The sequence below is a fragment of the Acanthopagrus latus genome, chromosome 5 (assembly GCF_904848185.1).
Source record: "Acanthopagrus latus isolate v.2019 chromosome 5, fAcaLat1.1, whole genome shotgun sequence".
NCBI classification, from domain to species: domain Eukaryota; kingdom Metazoa; phylum Chordata; class Actinopteri; order Spariformes; family Sparidae; genus Acanthopagrus; species Acanthopagrus latus.
Window position 1 is genome coordinate 16,780,594 of NC_051043.1, and position 19,305 is coordinate 16,799,898.

At 39.6% G+C, this 19,305-nt stretch overlaps 1 protein-coding gene across 3 annotated transcripts in view; it reads right to left on the reverse strand.

The window, feature by feature from the left end:
* dapk1 (death-associated protein kinase 1) overlaps window positions 1-19,305 on the reverse strand; it is a 71,162-nt gene that overhangs the window by 21,337 nt on the left and 30,520 nt on the right. For all 3 annotated transcript variants that reach the window (XM_037097568.1, XM_037097569.1, XM_037097570.1), the window contains exons 4-13: window positions 17,626-17,764; window positions 13,869-13,998; window positions 12,345-12,393; window positions 12,120-12,146; window positions 8,654-8,806; window positions 5,311-5,356; window positions 5,036-5,125; window positions 3,797-3,889; window positions 1,424-1,543; window positions 54-152 (exon numbers count right to left, since the gene is read on the reverse strand). In XM_037097568.1, the coding sequence (XP_036953463.1) occupies window positions 54-152; window positions 1,424-1,543; window positions 3,797-3,889; window positions 5,036-5,125; window positions 5,311-5,356; window positions 8,654-8,806; window positions 12,120-12,146; window positions 12,345-12,393; window positions 13,869-13,998; window positions 17,626-17,764 (946 nt within the window). The remainder of the gene's footprint in view (window positions 1-53; window positions 153-1,423; window positions 1,544-3,796; window positions 3,890-5,035; window positions 5,126-5,310; window positions 5,357-8,653; window positions 8,807-12,119; window positions 12,147-12,344; window positions 12,394-13,868; window positions 13,999-17,625; window positions 17,765-19,305) is intronic.

Below are 19,305 nucleotides of genomic sequence, written 5' to 3' on the forward strand. Positions count from 1 at the left end.
ACTCTACAGCTGGCTGTCAGCACCACACTGATTACTGCAAGCAAAATCTTTACCTTGTCATGGGTCTGGATCTCCGCACCCTTTCTCATCAGCACTTCAATGATCTGAATGTTGCCACAGCCGGCTGCAATCAGGAGGGGAGGAGTCCCGTGCTGCAATGCACACAAATTGCAATTTTCAGTTTTCAGCATCCATGATTTATGTCTCTTAAGTGTGTGCTACAGATGGAGCTATGAGCCTCAATCTGTCGGCAATTAATGACATGTGAAGAACATGGAGGGGGAAGCGCATTTTTTTTGTTCAAGTTCAGTAAGTATTCAGGAAATAAAACTGGATGGTTTCTCAGGTTTTAGATGGCACTGAGCTCTTAACTGCCTTAAAACATCCACATTGTGATGGAAATACAAGCTGAGTTAACAGTGAAGAAGGAAAGAGGATGGCAGAAAATAGCAAGATGGCCTTTTCTGAACCAGCTGAGTTCATACAGGGAACGAAGTCTGGCAATTAACAGTATGCTAGACAAAATGTAGTGCTAGCGCTAGTGTCTCCTCTTTTCCTCAACACCCCACTGAGTTTAATAACATCACGTCCCCCCATCTCCCATCAAACTGCATCTCTTCTCCATTGAAAAAGCAAGCAGAATGGGAGGGAGTTGTTAAGCCTGGATATGAAGTATCAGGTTGTTGTATGAAAAAAGAAACTATTTGTTTGTCAAAAAGTGTATGCATCTGTGGGCCCTTTTTAAGCTCTGCTTTGTTTCTTTTCTTTTTTCTATGAATAAAATATACATATCTAAATACATGGATACTGCCATTATTGAACTTGTCAGTGCATATCTTTAACATTACTGTTTAAGAAAACTCAGATTTGTGACCTATTTAGCCCTGTCCTCCACCTCCACCTCAAACATCTATTTGTTTTTTCATTTCTGAGTCTTCAATGTCTTTTTTTTGCTATTAGAGAGATAGATGGACAAAGGTGTAAATTACTAATTGTTTCTTTTTGGCTGCTCAGAGATGTTTTCCGCTTAAAATGGCCATTGCCAAAAGTCTATTTTCATGCAGTATATAGACGAAATGGTTTCTTCACTAAACGTGTTGCTAAAGTTGTGAAGTCGGAATTTTTGAGAATAACTGGGAGCGGGTTTAAATATGTTAAAATCTGTTTGGAGTTTTCTTTTGTTTTGTTCTGTTTGTTTTGACTTTGGACCAGGTGGACCTTGTGTGTAGTGCACTAGTTGCAGCTTTAAATAAAACTGATCGAAAAAAATCAGAACACATCAGCATAAGAACCATCACCTATTCAACTGAAACTTAAAATACATTGACATCCATGCACAACAACCAAGTAATACAATTTTATATAAAAAACATGTTTCAAAGAACTTGAGCTGTAAGTAAAGTACAGTGTCTGTGTTGGTCACCTTGTTGGGCTGGTTGACATCATAACTGTTCAAGGAGCCGAGCAGGTGCTGCAGACCAGGGACGTTGTCATCGTTTATGGCGTGGATGATGGCCTTCATTACAAAAGAGTCTTCCTCATCCTAAATGGGTAGGAATGACAGTTATTCCTCTGCTGTTCACAGGATGATCTGATCTTGTGAACATTGATCCTGTGAAATTCCTTCTGTCACATGCCCCTCCTAAGTCTCTCTTTCATCTTTCTCTCATGCACAAACACACAGAAACAAACAGACTTTTCTTTTGCATCTGGATTTGATGGTTTAGAATATATCAAGACTTTTTCTTTTCTGTCCGTGACATGTGACCCAATAACCTCCAGCTGCATGGCACAGAAATCAGCTGCCTGTGATGCTCTAGTGCACAAAGAGACGAGGAGGAGAGAGGCAGGGAGGTGAGGAGGCGAGGGGAGAGAGGGAGGCGAGGCTGATGTGGCGTTTGTTCGGCCAAGCGTGACACTCCAGCTACATTCCTCAACATAACCTCCCTGCTGGGGAAGCCATGACTACACCAACACGAGCAGCAAACTGCCTGCTGGGGATTTACTTCAACACAGTTGTATTTTGATTTTTACCTCCGAAAAAAACTGTGATGTCATGTCACAGAATTTAGATTTTTTTCCCCCCCAGCTCCACAGTAAGTTTCTGTTTTAAGCTGCTAGAAAAGCTCTCCAACATAAAGAACAATATATGCTGTGCTTTTCTCTAATTTGACAATGTAGCTAAATGTTCAACTCCTGGACACACTGGGGAAAGTGGGGATGACAGTGGAAATGAGTGATGCTCTTCTGTGCCTCAAAAAGTTATTTCTGCGGTATATGTACAGGTGGATGAACCTCAAATGCTTGTTACCTTGGCAAGCTAACTATCCAAAAAATATTTTATTGGGACATCTTAAGCCACAGCTATCTGTGTTTTATCTCCAAGTTTCCCTTGCAATTAACATGTGTAGCAAGGAACAACTGATTGAGTGGTCGACTGACATACTTATAATAACCAGCAAGTGTCAGAACTGATTGCATGATTTATCATCAAACGCAAATCGTCTCAACTCATTTCCTATTTTGCCTTTAATTCAACCTGAATCAGTTAATCCACATTTTAAGTCACTGATTGTGCTTTGCCTGATCAAATGTTTTACATTCTCTAGCTTTGTCACAAGATTTAGTCCTTTTGTGTCAATGATATTACTTCTGTAACCAGGGTCTCATCCCACTTCACAAATCTACTTTGGCACATTTTAAAGATTAAACCATTAATCAAAAATGATTTACAGATTAAAGCAGTCATGAAAACAATCATTAGTTTCAGCCTTACTGCTAATCCTTTCTCACCTCTCATACCCCCTTGACCGACTTACCTTCTCCCTCACAGAGAGCCTCTGACACAGAACAAAAACAACTTCTTGGTTGAAATTTTACTGGCTGCGCTAAAGCCCACCTTTGAGTCTTAAAGTAAAGCACCTAACCCTGGTACTGTGCAGCCAAATAAGACCTATTAGAAAGCTTGTACTGTAAATGTCAACTGCCACAGTTCCACTTGTGGACTGCAGGGGCCGCAACATCAGCAAATGTGTAGCTCTACCTGCCAGCTCACCTGTGACACAAGGAAGTCGCTGTGTAATCCTTTGATGAGGAAACAGACCTGGCCTTGGCCTGCTTGCAGTTCTTTGTAAATGATTAAGCCTCTCTCACCGAGGGTGCAGTGTTTACATCACACAGGCTTGTCGGTATCAATAGACACACAAATAACATAGAGGCTTACTTATGTATCACTAATTGTGAGCAAATTCATACGAGCAGAATTGTGTTTCCAACAGTTTCCTTCTCTGGAGGCACATTCCTGTTAGCGCAACCTGGTGTTACGGTTACACGTGACGAAATTCCAACAATTCTACCAACACCTGACCTGTGGCACTTGGGGGAAATGAGGGAGGATCAATTACATGTACAAGCTCAAGATTCTCACAGAGATTGTTGAGATAGAAATACCAGAGCTGTAACAAAAGAGTCGGGGTCCTAATACTAAAATGCAGTTCAATAACAGCAGTCTGAAACTCATTAAGATGCCAGTCTCCTGTCAGTAGGATTTAGTTGGCTTGTATTAAAGTCTGGATAGGCCTGCTGAGACAAAAGCAATGGTTCTTTTGTAGATCGTTGAAGTTTCACCCAAGTGCAATTTGAAAGTCTTGATGGTGTTAATAGCAGCAAACCCAATCAACTAAATTAATCTGAATCAGGATCTTGGCTGCCCCATGCTATAACGTCTGTTTGTACTTGTTCAGACATTTTGTCCATCAGTCTAAGCACAACACAGAATCAAATCTCCAGGACTTACCAACGTGTCATCACTGCGTGCCACACTTATGTTGCTTCTGGACAGGAAGGAGCGGGACAGACGGTTGCATAAGGAGATAAGTCGGACGGATTGCTGGAAAAGAGAAGAATGGCGGTTCATGAATGAGTCGAACTAGAACAAGTTAATGCCACGTGCGTTGTCACGTTAAGGGGATCATGAACAGGCAGGCAAGGTGTAGACATAAAGCAATTTTCTGCTCTTTTTAAACAAATGTCACTTATTATGCTCATCAAAATTCACTCCCTGATAACCTGCTGTCCTTAATGCTGTTCTATTATGCATTGGTAAAATGCATGTTGAGTGGCAAAAGTAAGCAAAAAAGACAAAATCCACACAAAATATTAATTCATGGTGATGTACACAAGGATAAATGGCAGTGGCCAATCTGTGGCTGCCAAAAAAAATGTACTGCCTTAAAGCACATTATGTCGACAAGTATAAAAAGTGAAGACTTCAGTATGGAACTGTGCAAGGGATCTGTGTTTTCAATAATTTTAGATCTGAGGTTACTGGCACTTGTCCACGGCTTGCCCTTTTGCCAAATAAATGTAAAGAAGCAAATAAGCAAAGTTGAATATATACAGATTTATACACAAAAAGGGGAAATTAGGCTGACAACTTTTATTACAAAATGTCCCTACAAGGCTCTATTTTCTTTTGGACTAAAATCAACAGAATCTGACATGACTCTAGCTGTTTTCTATTTTCTCCCAGTCGTTTTAAAATGCATATAGGGATATTTCATAATGTCACAAACTGTATCTACTGTACATGCCTCGTCCGTTTTATGAGTGGAAATACATGGACCTCTAGTGAAATCACGGTTACTGAAAAGCCAGAAGCTGCCAGTGTTCCAAACTCTTAGTGGCAGCCTGAGCAGATGACAGAGACATGGCATGACAGCACCGCCAAACCACCACAGATAAACAATCACTGCGTTTCTTGCAGGCCGGGAGCAGTGCTGGGTCAGCCGTGACGAACCAAAACAGACAAGGAGACGACCACTAAAGCAGCACTTGCAGTAAGTCAGATGGTTATGGAGAGCCTGCAGCACTGACGTCTGAGGAGGGGATTTTGGCAAGAAGCTATCCACGTGCAGTGTTCAGAGTATTTCAGGAGTTACTGGGTAAGTTAAGTAGTGAGTGTGCACTAATTTCTCCTTCCTGTTGCTTGAAATTTGACTATAGAGACAAGACAATATTAAAGAAAGGTGCTTACCTTCCATTTTCTTCGGGCTGCAAACTTCTTGAACTTCTCCATGTTGACAGCTGACTCCTTTCTGCTCAGTGCTTGTTGAGTGTCTTTTGGCTAATTTCACAAACACAACACATGTACTGATAAAGAAATCTTATGAGATTTTTTTTGGCAAAGATAAATTTAGTACAGAATCAATTAGCTGAGGCTTGCACAAAACATGTCAGAAAATCAAAACAGAACATTTGAAATTTTACAGAAAACGCTCTATATAAAATCTGTTAGCGAAAGAGTCCAACCTTGATCCAGGGGTGCTGGAGGCTGTCCTGAATTGTCATTCTCTTTCTGTGGAGAGAATATACATAAAGATTATAGAGAGATTTGAGCATTTTTAGGTAACGTTTTTAGTAGCTCCAGAGTTGATGGCTAACAGGCTCATTCAGTGCTTTCTAGTGTGATGCAGAATTTTAATGCTCAAAGCAACACAGAGATATGAGCAGACTTCACCTTTAACTGTATCATAAATTAATGTAAACTATTTCAATTTCAAAGAGAAGAAAACATGCCCTCATTCATAGGTGATATGTAGCTTAAAAATCCACCTTCAGGCACTGAAGTGGGTGGTAAAAACTAAATAAAGCCATTAATAAACATGGACTTGTAGATGATAAAAATACACCAGGAAGCATCTTGTGTTCCTCATGGTGTCTTGACACACAGTCATTGTGTGTTGAAAACTAACTAGGGTTGGATTTTATATGCCACGACCCACGCATGGATGAGAGCAAATTTCTGTCTCTTTAAAATGACTGTTCTTCTTATCCCCTTCAATAGAACCAGTGGTTGTAAGAGACACCATAAGCACTGCTACGTGCATAATATCTGCAAAACTGTAATGAAGGCAGCCGTCTCCCTGACTGAGTCAGAGACACTGATTGCTTGAAACAGTCCAAAAAAGCCGTGGATAAATTGAACTGGGGATTACATTAACACAGACAGCAAACACAGCTGTGTGCAGATGGATTGAAGACAGTGTCACTCCCATTTAGCTGTAAGGATGTAATCATAATACAGTTGTGAGGTACTAACATCCCACCATGGTATAAAATTATCATTATCCACCCTAACATGTGAAAATGTGTTATGGGGAAAATCTATAGAATACAAAGATAAAAGGACTGGTCAATTAATTATGTGGCTGGTGAGAGAAAATTATGGCAACGGCAACCATTTTCAGAGTGGATTATTCATTAAGGTCATTTTTCAAGCAATAATTACCAAAGAATTCACTTTTCTCCCTTCAGAGGTTTTTAAGCATTACTAACTGATAATCTTTGGGTTTCAAACTGTCGGTTAGTCAAGTAAACACATCTGATCTCTGATATTATTTGATAATGAAGATCATTTTATCAGTCAGCTGCATCCTTGCAAAGAGTAATGGGTAATTTACTTAATTTCCTCCCAACTCATCTTCACTCTTTGTTGACCTAAAACAAATCATTTCCTCTTTGAAACTCTTCGTACAACACCTCAAATATGGTTCTGAGACAAACTTGGGAACATCCATGGAAACAAAACAATATTTTAACAAATACGAAACCTAGAATATGTTTTTAAAGATGTAAAGTCAGGACTCATACATATTTTATTCAATTAACACTGCATTAATACTGCTCTGAAGTCAATAGTTTATCATTTCTATCTGACATTCAGTAAAAGTCAAGCCACTCTTTAAGGGAACTGGTGTGGTTGAGAGTACAGATGCAACTTCCTTTAGTCCCTCACTGCCACATCCTGAATCACACCTGCTCTAAACTCACTATGAAAACAACAAGGCATTGTTTTTTTCACCAAGTCAACATGACCTTTAGGGAAACTGCTATAGTCCAGTACACACGACTTCCTCGCGTCACTACCGCATCCCTGTTTCTAAGCGAGGCCACGACGTGCTAACACACACGTAGTAAAAATCAACAAACCTTCAATCCACTGACAGGGGGTTGATAGTGTGAAAAAATGGACAGTTACAGATTGACATTCACAGTGACTATGCTGGTGCACTTCAGTGTCATGGTGAGCATTATTAAACAGTTACTCGCGTCTTCTTTAAGGGAGTCTTCATTAATCTTCCTGCCAGCCGAGTGGATTCATGCCTGCTCACTGTGTAGATCAATTAAAAGCTGTTCCATCTTGATTCACTCACTCTGGGATTTCTAAAAGCCCCATTATTTCAAGTTTGTAAAGTCAGTCTCCTCTTTCGCCCACTGTCAGCCCGTGCCTTTTCTCACTTTATCCTGTCTAAATGTAATCATTTCCACACCTATAATTATTCAGCCCCCTCACTCTCGCTCCATTGTTCTAATGAAAAAGTAAGAATAAGAGTTTTGATGGCATGAACTGTCTTTGAAGTGTAGCTGCAGACATTCACTTGTTGCTAGAGCAACACTATTATAATTAAGAGACGTTCAAAGTTTTAGTTACCATATCCTCTCAAGTGACAAAGGAGTTTGATTATATTATATACATGACTGCAGCTGGTCTATTAAATTTTCTTGTCAGCATTTTAGACTTTTAAAATTTGTGACAAATACAAAAGAAAATATTCAGAATTATGTATTCTATAGTAAATTACTATAGATTTTATACGGTGATGGAGCTATGAAGAACTGAGACTTAAAGGAACAGTATGCACTATTTAATGCTGAATAACATCACAATCTATCAATCAAACAGCTGCTGTCTTTTTAATTTGAAGACCCATATTAACACTCTTTTTACAGATGTACTCTTAAACATGAACTTCAGATTGTAATGCCCCAAAATGGATGTATGGATGCTTGAATCAAAAACTTGGAATAATCTGAATCTATAATCTGAGAATCGGGGCATTTTACTCAGGGTTGAACTGACTGATTGGTTCATTGTGCTGAAAAGATGATCTGATACCAGCTAATCCACTGACAGAAAATGCCAACCAGTCATTCAAGGTGTCAATCAAGCAAATTTTACAAAACAATGAGATGATGCAAATAACAAACTAAAAAAATGTCCGAGTGTTGCCAGAGCTCTGATTAACATCTCTGTGATCAAAAGTCAACAAATTGATTGTTTGCAATGGAGATGAAATCTTGAAAAATCTTCAATGCAGTCATCAAGCAAAAATGCCAGACATTCTATGGAGGACTGACTGGACAAAACAAGTGACTGTAGGATATTCTGATGGCCAATTTTGACTTTTTTTTTTTTTTTTTTACATTTCATCAACTTAATAAATCATAGAAAAATAATCAACAAAATAATAAATCATGAAAACAACCATTATTTGCATCCGTAGTTCACACTTTTCTAGTTTTGCATAGCAAGAACTACTGTATAATCACAGCAGTGCAGAAAAGTCCAGCTGTATCGATTAATGTTCTGCTACGGGGGAAAAAATGCTCTGGACGATCACAATCATCTCAGGTGGGGCCAAAGTCAGGATGCAGCAAAGGGGCCCCAGCTAAATAGAGTCAGGGGCACTTGTTTTACACACAGGAAGGCGAGCCCTGTCATTAAAATTGGTTGCTGTTGTTGTTTCCTATAGTGACAAGAATAACAGGTTACATCCCTGTCTTAAATGTCAGGAAGCGAGATCATACATACTTTGGGTCTTTGACAAGCAGCCTTGCTATGAAGTCTTTGGCCAGGACGCTGGTGTTGCTGAAGAACTCCTCGTCAAACGTATAGTCCACGGCCGACACGTTAGCCAGAGTCTCCTGCTTGTTGTCACCCAGGAAGGGAGAGGCCCCACTCAGACTAGATGATAGAACAGAGGTTAACAATAAGGTTAGAGATGCACACACTGACTATCGTTTAGAAAAGAGATGAGGAAGACAATACAGTCAGACACTTGTTTTGAATATATGATAATCAAAGAATTTACAGAAATCATTTTAATTGAATGTTAAGCACCACATTTATGCTTTAGGCAACAACTTCGAAACCTCTAATCCAATATATTCTAAACAACTGTGAGGCTCTCTCATCAGCTAACTTGTCCCAATGGTTCTTGTAACCAAAGGGAACAAGGAAGGCACTGGATTTCAGTTCAAACACTAATTCACCCGGGGCTGATTAGCCTTGGCCCTCAAACCGAAACTGAGACCTTACTACTTGCTAATGCGTGGAATGTGATTACAGAGCCATGTAGAAACTAATGGTGACTCATTAGTCAAGCCTTGCAATCAAACTCAAGTATGTGGTGTGCTAGTCAAACACCACTGCAGGGATGCCACCTGGACGGCTCTCAGATCCACTGAATGTGCAAAGGGTTTGAGTGCAGATATTCTAACCCACCTTCACACCTTTTAATTGAATGTACACATCAGTGAAAGCAGATTAAACAAGGAAATAATGTGCACAGCAGCATGAGAGAAAAACATGTCTTAATAGACAACTCAAGACACACATAAACAGGGCTGAGCGGTCATGCATGCTGAGGCAGTTCCTGGCCTTCACTTTTCTGCTGCAACCTCTTCAGCTCGTCAGCACCAGCCGCTAATTAACATGCCAGCTGGGACAGACATGGAGGTGGGGCGGGTCAAGCTCAAGTTGAGTGGAAATGTATGAATTTATCGACTGTGTAAGGTGCAGCTGCTCGCAACAAAACAAGTAATTAAGACATTTCTATACCAAGCCAGGCAGTAAAACCAACAAGAAAGTGTTAAGTCAGGATTCTGGGGCAACATTTTAAACACTATATTCTGAAATGCTTCCCAAATGAGATTTAAAGAGGCAGTATGTGCAATTTAATGCTGAGTCACGCCCTTCTTAAAATCTACAACCCAAATCATGGCTCCAGCAGAGCAGAAGGTCACACCACAGCTCGCTGATTCACCACATTTACTCAAATGATTTCAGATTACATTATCATAGACATGTGAAGTCTTTGAAATACTCAAATACAGAAACAGTACAGCAGCATCTTTTGCAACTACTTGGAGTTTCCTAATGGAGCTTTTTGTGCAGCTCTTTTCACAGTGAACAACAGGTCATCACTCATGCAGAATACTCCCATTAAGAGTTTGGAGATGCTCCCCAAAAATCCCAAATTGTTTATTTAATTATTCACAGCCAATTATTCCCCCCCTCGTGTTGTTTTTCTCTTTTGCAATAGGAGATGAGCAGTGAGTGCACCTCACTTTTGCTCGGCTGTGATAATAGGCACTGAACAATCTATTTTCTACCTTGCCATGCAGAGCTGTGACAGCTGTGTGGGTGGACAGCATGAAGGAAGACTGTGTGCACGTGTACAGGGTGTATGTGTGCAGACATACATGTTCATGAAATATAGAGACAAAATAATGGATCATCGTATCACTATCCTAAAATTAAGAGTGTAACATTTATAGGTCCTTATTACGTAAAAATTAGATAACATTCGTGCTGACATTTACCTTGAGTTTCTCTTTATTTACCTCACTGTGTTTTGATGAGAGCTCTCCACATGTTTGTGTGGGCAAATGCACCTAATGTGCAGTTTTGTGCACAACTTTTCTGTTTGGCCTTGTGTAGGTGTCTCTCTGAAGGATAAAGGTGTGTGGGAGCTCAGCTGGGTATAAAGAGAGGAGGACAGCATCATCACGAGCACAAAAGCAGTTAAGCTGTGGGTCGCCAAGGGCATGAACTTTTCTCTCGCTGTTGAATTAAACTGTGCTGACATGTCTGCAGATGGCTGCTTGAAGAACACTCACTAGTTCAATGAAAGCCCTTGGCTGTAGAAGATGAAGTTGTTTTTTTATAGATCAATTGGTTAACTGTATTATAAGTAAATATGCCACACGTGAAACATTTCAAGGCCACATTTGTAAAACTTTGTAACGGCCTCTGAGGTAGTATGGCTGTTGCAGTTCACAGTGAGTTGTATCTACAGATTGTGATTCAAAGGGGGAATTTCTTATCAGGGCTTTTGTTCTGAGGTCACAACACCTTCATTAAATGCTGACAAAAACAAAGAAGACTTACCAGACCTTGGAGTCCAGAGTCCAGAGTCAACTAGTTAATCTAGCCTAAGGCAGCCGAAACATTTACATTTTCCCCCATTCAATTACGAGAAGCAGATTCTCAGCCGTCAACCGTGCAAGAGGAAAACTAAACTGAACTGCTGTAGTGGGAAATGTTACAACTTTTAAGGGTAAACAGCTTGATAAAGAAGGAAAATGGCCAATAATAAACATCTGTTGAGTATTTTAATCAATAATGATACATCATACTGTTTTTGAACTTTATATTTTGTATTGATGAATCTGTAGCAAAAGGGTTTATATAAGAGGTGCATTTATCGACTGGATTTGGCTGGTTTTAGGCCTGACCGGACATGACCGGCGACTGGCCGGTGAGCCTGTCTCTGTGGGTGTTTGTGTTTCAATGTGGGTCCACACAGACACAGAGCGGAGCGTAGACAAGGACGTTACTTGAGTTGATGGTAATGGACATGGTGTGGTGTTAGATAGATCTGTTGTGTCGGTCTTCCTTTGGAAATTAAAACACTGTAGTCAAGGGTAGTAAAAGTACACTATTTCTGAAGTATAATACTTGTAAATACACTTTCCCCGCTGGCCTCAAGAGGCAGAAAAACAACATACTACTGTTCAAATAACTCAGTAATTATGGTCAGGAAGGAGCCTCTATAGTGTAGTCAATATTGACTCACACATTTTGGATATTTAATAGGACGTTCATTTCAGTCTAATCAGTGAAACAGGACCTATTGAAATGAAACGAAACCCACAAAATTCATGCAACTGCTGAAACAAATCCGTGTTGAATCCGTGCACTGAAAATGCTGTTTGAATATGCTCGACAGTCCCTGCTACAGGCTGCTTCGTTATTCAAAACAAGCAGCATAACACCTCAGCTGGTTAAATGACACAGAGTTCAAAGAACAGCCAGTAACCCTGACAAACATTCTGTCATGTCAGTGAGTGAAGACGCCCTGGGGGTTGCAAATAAATGCGAACACAAACATGATGGACACTGTTGTATAAACCCTGCGCTGGCGCATATTTCCTACATAAATGATTTACATTTCATTTTATCTATAATCACTGGTGGCATGTCAGATACTTACAGGATGTAGGTTATCACACCGACACTCCTGAGGAGAGTCAGAGAAAGAGGAGAGATTCTTAACACCAAACAGTTCATCTCGACTCAAAACAGCTTGACAGCAGAGCATCAAGCAAAACATAAGTTTATTTAACAGCAGCTGCTCTTCAGAAATACGAACAAACACAAACAGCATATGGAGATCATGCTCAGTGATGGGCAGGATAGAGTTTTTTTATTTACTCACCACATGTCTGCCTCTAAGCCCAAAGGTTCATAGTTGACTACTTCTGGAGCTGTGAGGCAAATGCAGAAAACAGAACACTATTAATATTCAGGTCAACATGCTAACAGCACACAGAACACACACATTTTACCTTTCCCTTGAATTTCTCTTATTTCTTTCCCTTACAAATCAATTTACTTATTTCTCTTAATGCAATGCCTTCTTGAGGAGTGTGTTATTGCAATCTGTTAGGTTCACAGATTTTTTTTTGTTGTTGTTCCTTTAGAGGTGTTGTTGTTGTACTGCAAAAGCGACTGTTTTTTTAAATCACACCCGCTAGGACTGTGATTATTTTTCTTCTTTTCTTGTCAGATGTGTGAATAATTAGCAGTGAATCAGTACATTCATTTTTACTCAAATTTAACAAAACAGGACTGGATGCACCTGTCAGATCAAACTGGACCAACATATATCAACATATCATACGTTTTATGTTAATATCAATTAATTCTGTCAGTCTGATTATTCTTTGTCTTACTTCCCTTTATGAGATATTCAAGCTCCAAGTGTTGAAAATACAATTCCCATAAGGTTGGGGGCTCAGGGGAATATAAACAGTAAGCATAATGTGGCAAATCACTTTAGCATGTATTTGTTTACATTTCAGAAAATTGGGACTATTAAAAGTAAGCTTAATTAGCTTACAGCACTTCCTGTTTGCAGTGCAGCAATTGCTGTACAGATAAATAACACAGGATTACAATGACACTGAAGAACACTAAAGAAATAAAAGTGTTCTTTGCAATGAATAGAGATACTTATAGCCTCTATATCTAAACAAATGTTAATAAGTTTATTTTGCATTATGACCCGGAGAGAGAGTGTAATTTTGAAAAGCAGAACTCATTAAAGCAAAATTTACATTAATGAGGATTTATTTTCGGAATCCTTTAATTTTAGTCACACCTGAAGAATTTCAGTGTGGTTAGGCCGGTTTTCCAGCAACTATTCAAATCATGATTTCGGCTTTCTGCCACATGATCTTTATTTAGACCATTTGCTCACTGCCACCCTGCTGAACTGGGAACGAGCTCTGGCTTTGGCCTGGATGATGCTGGTAGATGGGCAATGGCGTCAGGCCGAGGGGGACTGGGAGTGTTGGCAGCTGCTCCGGGCAGAAGGGTAGGTGAGGGGAGATGGGAAAGAGCCAGAGATGTGTCTACGAGTGTGTGAGTGTGTTTGTGTTGGCAAAAAGGAGCAGTTCTGATAATCTCCAGTCTATTATCAGGTCTTTCTTACTTAGTCCCTATGGCACAGTTGGCACCTGCTCTCACAATACGCAACCCCTGGGATAAAGCCAGGAAAACAGGGTGGTGTGGTGATTGTTTGCTTATGTGTGTTGCGTACATTAGAGAGATATTTGTGCAAACTCATTGGAGCAGAATGTGTTCAACAAAACACCAGATATTTGCAGAACAAGAAAATCAGGAAGGACGAAACGGAGCTTGAATTTTCAAAAACACACAAAGACAAAGAGATACTGACCAACAAATTCTGGAGTTCCAAAAATGTTTTTAAAATCATTGCCAAAATCAATCTTGTGGGCCAGTCCAAAGTCAATTATCTTTATGCGAGGGTGAGGCACTGAGCGGTTCAGCAGCATGATGTTCTCCGGCTAGAAAAAGAATAAAAAGACAGACAGTTAAAAAAGTGAGATGGAGATGGAAAGAGTAGACAGACATGAAGACATGTAAAACAGACATGAAGCAGGGAGAGGTCAAATGACAACCTGGACATTTTTATAAAGCATTGCGATTTAAATGAGGAACATACAGTATATGATGCGCAGAGAGAAATTAATAGAAGAATATTGAAAAACTGTACCCTAAACTATCTGTGTATGACTCAAACTCTGTGTAAACAGAGCGAGCAGCATAGTCAGACACAAAACCAGGAACAGGCTGGCAGGAAGGAGGCTCATCAGCCATGGAAATCCCATGCAAAACACGAGTTAAAACCTCTCGAGGAAGTGGGAGAGAGGAAAGGACGGCAAAGATGCGCTTTAAGCAAAGCCAAACAACAGAAGCCGGACATTCCTAAGGACACAATGCCTCTTTTAGACGAAGCCATCTTCCCTCCAAACCTCATCCTTTCAGCCAGACTATGACTCGAGCTTGAGGATTTAGTTTGAGAAGGAATAGGAGCAGATTGGCTGTGGGCAGCAACAGGGGGAGCTGAGAAAATACCATCAAACTCCAGCTCAGCTCAGTGGTTTTGTTCCCTGCTTTGTAAACATTCATAAGCTCAAGTTAATACTAGAATGAAAGAGTAGATTTTTACAACCCAAGCCATCAATCAAATCATAGAGAAATTAAGCATAATGAAAATAATCATGAGTTGCAGTCCTTTTAAAACTCCACTCCACCTCAACCAACTACAAGAGTAAACTCCTGCTTTTACATTACAATAGTAATGATCTAACAATATAATACAGTACATAAGTACATAATAGTATTACAGTCCCAGGGCACATTTTTCTGCAGTACTTTTTATATTTTAATGACATTTTCTTGGGTAAAATTCTCAATGCATGACTTTTAATTGTAACAGTATTTTTACACTATGGTATTAGTACTTTTACTATCAGCAGATCTGGAGACATCTCCCACCATTACTTAAGGCATAAGCAAAATAGGAATTTTACAGCAGGCAATAAACAGAAACATGATTCCCCTGAGATTTCTCCATGGCAACGAAAATCACAAGGATTAGAGCATAAGATTGGAGTTTGGGGATATTTACAAACTGGGTATTTCTAACTGTTTTCCATTAAAGAAGAGATGACTTTAAATCATTTTGGTCTTTCAGTCCAGATACAAATTGCATATAAGATGACTGGCAATGAGTCATACATCATTAGTCTATCCTGCCCAACATATAGGCCTCTTGAGTATAATAAGCACATCGATTGGCAATATTACTGTCTCTGCAAAATTGATTTGACTCTAAAAAGAAAATAATTTGCTGAAAACTGCCTTGTTCAGTCAGGCAATTACATTCTAAATGGTGTAACGACAATTAAAGAGGTTAGAGAGAACATCTGGGGTGCTTTAATTTCTGTCCCTGAATCTACTCCTGCTGTCATTGTTTTATTATGGCTCCACAATATCCACATAAAAAGCTGTTTAAATAGCTTTGAACTATACTTGATGACATGTCTTCTAAATGATGCCAAGCACAAGAAAAAACATGTTAACAAAGACGAGACGCTATGAAGAAAATGGGCGAAGATAGCAAATGAAGACAATGAACCTCTACCCTTTTGAGTTGATTACTGTAGGACTGTAAAGTCATTCAACTAAACCAATGACGCCTTAATCTGAGTCACTGCTTAACAGTGAATAACAGCAGCTAATATCCAAAGCGGAGGCTGCAGTGTGTGGTACAAGCTGTGGCATTGATCAGAAGTGGCTGGCTGGGCACAAAGGTTATTATTTTCTGCAAACCTGAAGGCTTAATGTATGACTCTTCAGTTAGATTATTGTGTAAGTGGAGGAGTCAGTCTGGACCATTTCTTCTAGAGACGCCATGTGTGTAGCAGTAAGTGGGCAACTGATCAATGATATTGACTGAGATTTGAGTAAACAAGTATCAGAACAATACAAGTTGAATGTCCAAGAACCTCACATATAGAGTGTCTGCGCTGGTGTGCTGTGAGTTCACCGTGACCTTTACTCATTTCTCCCTCCAAACTACACGCTCGCTCCATGATTAAAAGGTAGAGAATTCAAAAATAAGCCAAAACAAATAAGTCAAGATAATTATCCTTAAACATAAAAACATGGATAGAAATGAGAGGTCCAAAAGAGGCTGGATGATGGAAAAAAAAGAATCACATTCATATAATGCTTCAAATCGAGTTCTCCACTGAGCTTCAGGATAATGAATGTGAACTACTCTGGGGGGCTGTACAACAAGCAACACTTTACTGTGACCTCTGATAAGAGTGAAATATTTGGGGCTTTTGTCCGGCATATATACAGGAGTCTTTTCAAAGAAAACACTGGGCTGTGTTTTCTAAACCTAACATGACCTTGACCGTGTGAACATGACTGCGCCCAAAGTGTTTTCATGGATACCTCACAATCATCACAACAGTGCAGCTCTTCTTTTCATAATTTCTGTTTTGGTTCATTTTGAGGACATTGCTCCAACTCATCACTTCAAAAGTCCAATTTTCATTTGTTGGAACTGGTGGAAGGTCTATGAAGGACACATGTGAGTTTAGTGTCGATGTACAACGTTTAATAATTTTGCATGAAAACACAGTGACGCAACAGATGTCAATCAAACTTTGACCATGGGATGCCACTGTCAATGGAACTGAAAGTGAAATATGTCAAGACCTCCTGCATGAGCAAATTCTTTCAATGTTTGACAACTCCAAGTAGTTATTTTCATTTACATTAGGAATTACAAAGCTGACATTTTGACAGGTCACAGCAGGAGCAGGTTAATGATGTCTGAATTCCAGTCAGCTGCTTCAGTTTCAGGGTTCTACAATTGTGCATGCTGACTCACTGTCACGCGTTTATGGTTTACTGGGGAACCTGAAGAGAACGTCACTTCTATCAGAAGCCAAAATGTCTTTTTCGGACAATAGGGTCTCCAACAGCACACTTATAATCAATGCACACTGTCTTTTAGGCATATACTCAATGGGCTGCAACTAACTCAGTTTTCTTTATCAACTAATCTGCTGAGTGTTTTTTAGGCTGATCATTCTGTCTATAAAATATCTGAAAGTATTGATTACAACATTATTTCCAAGAGCCCAAGGTAGCATCTCCAAATTCCTTGTTTTACCATCAGTCCAGACTAGCAAGATATTAAGTTTTCTATCATATCTGCATTATCAAAAGGCAAAAAAGTGGCAAATCCTCACATTTAAGAAGCTGGGACATGAGAAATTTTGGAGATAATGAAAGACTGAAGTAATTAATCAATTATCAAAATAAGTGTCATTTTAGTCAGTGTATTCATCAAATAATCAGCTACTTATTTTATTTCTGAAGCTCTTCAAACTCTTTTTTTCACTGTCAACGTACTACATCCTCAAAATCCTTGTAGCACTAGTATGATACAGAATTGGGACACTGTAGGTGTAAATTACAATACCACTGTATTTAATACAAGCTGACAAAATGGACAATATGTCAAAAAGTTGAACAAACTCCTGTTTGGACTACATGACCAGACAGGATACAGGGATGACTTCTTCCATCTTTAGTTGCGGCAGTACCTTAAGGTCAAAGTGAGCGATTTGTTTGCAGTGCAGGTAGAAGACTCCGTCCAAGATCTGCTTGAGGAACTGAGTGGCTTCCTCCTCGCTCAGCGACTCCTTCTCTGCCAGGAAGTCGAAGAGCTCACCGCCGGCCACACTGGACGAGGAGAGAGAGAGAAAGAGGGAGGGAATTAAAATGCGAGATTTCTCAGATCAGAGCCAGCTACAAATCCCTGCTTAGTGGAGCTGAGCTGATGTAATCTAATCATCCCGGTGCATTAGAGCGCGACCAATTTACACATCCAGAGTGCATTTTAACCAGCACTGTTTAAATGAGGAAAACTCTCCATTAAATGCAAAGGAGGATATAGAAAAATGAATATGCCTTAAAGTTTCAGCTAACATTGTTTTATTGGAACATTTAACGTTTGTTTTAGTCTCACTAATATGTGATCTTAAAATGAATAAAAAGACCTCACAAGGATGATAGTCAGGGTATGCATGACATTAACAGGAGAAAGAAAGGAAACATTATACTGAATCATGAAAAACATTTACTTGTTTATCAAATCAAAATCAACACCGTTTGTCTAAATTAAGCTTATAATGACACACAGACAGCAAAATATTAGGACTAAATATCACTTTGATCCATGATGTTTAATGAATGATGCTAACCCAGGCCAGTTTTTCTCTTTTGCACAAGTGGGACTCAACAAAATACTGAAAATGATTTAATATTAATTCAGTTCTTGGTATCATGGCTATTTTCTCCGATAAGGATTTAATTAAACTGCTTCTCATAAAAATCCACTTTTTAAGCCCATTAATATCACTATCAGTGCTTGCTCATCACTGCCAAGACATTAACCACCATTTTATCTAACAAAATTTATGAAGGTCTGTTCGTGTCAATTTCAGATCAGAAGTAAAGGTCTTTCAATAAAACCAGAGCATGATTCAGCATTTAGCACTCATTTAGACAGAGAAAGCAGAAGAAGAGCAAATGTGCAGATAATTGTAATTACAGCCATGCTTATCCAGTCGTCAAGCGTTCACTCAGCCAAACACACATCAAAACACGTGTTTGCACAGTATATAGTATGTGAAGAATTATTACACGCACGCACACGCGCACACACACACACACACACACACACACACACACACACACACACACACACACACACACACACACACACACACACACACACACTCCCCTTCAGGGAGGAAACACCAGACCAGCTGCACAGCTGGGAACCCCACCCCTCCTGTCACCAAACACCCACTCTACAGTATATCTCTGATGTTTACTTCATCATCTGCTTCGGTGGTTAACAGGGTGTAAACGCACACTCACAGACAGGAAAGATGGTTTCTGCCCGAACATGCCACCTCTGCCTCTTTTAGCACTGGTCGTTCAATGTGTTATACCAAAGGACAGTCGCTGTCACTGTTGCATTTACCGGGAGTGCAGGAGGAAAGGATGTGGAGGACAAAGGGGCACAACATGAAGCCTAATATTTTTAGCATTTGCATCTAACTTGTTTTACCTGCCCTGGGCTGGAAAAAAATAAAACACTGTATTCTGTCATCCTACCAGCTTAGAATGCTGATTGTGATTTATGCAAAACCAGGGACGTATTTCTGGTGTTATCAACTATACCATGATGTGCAAATTGATTAAAATGATTTGCT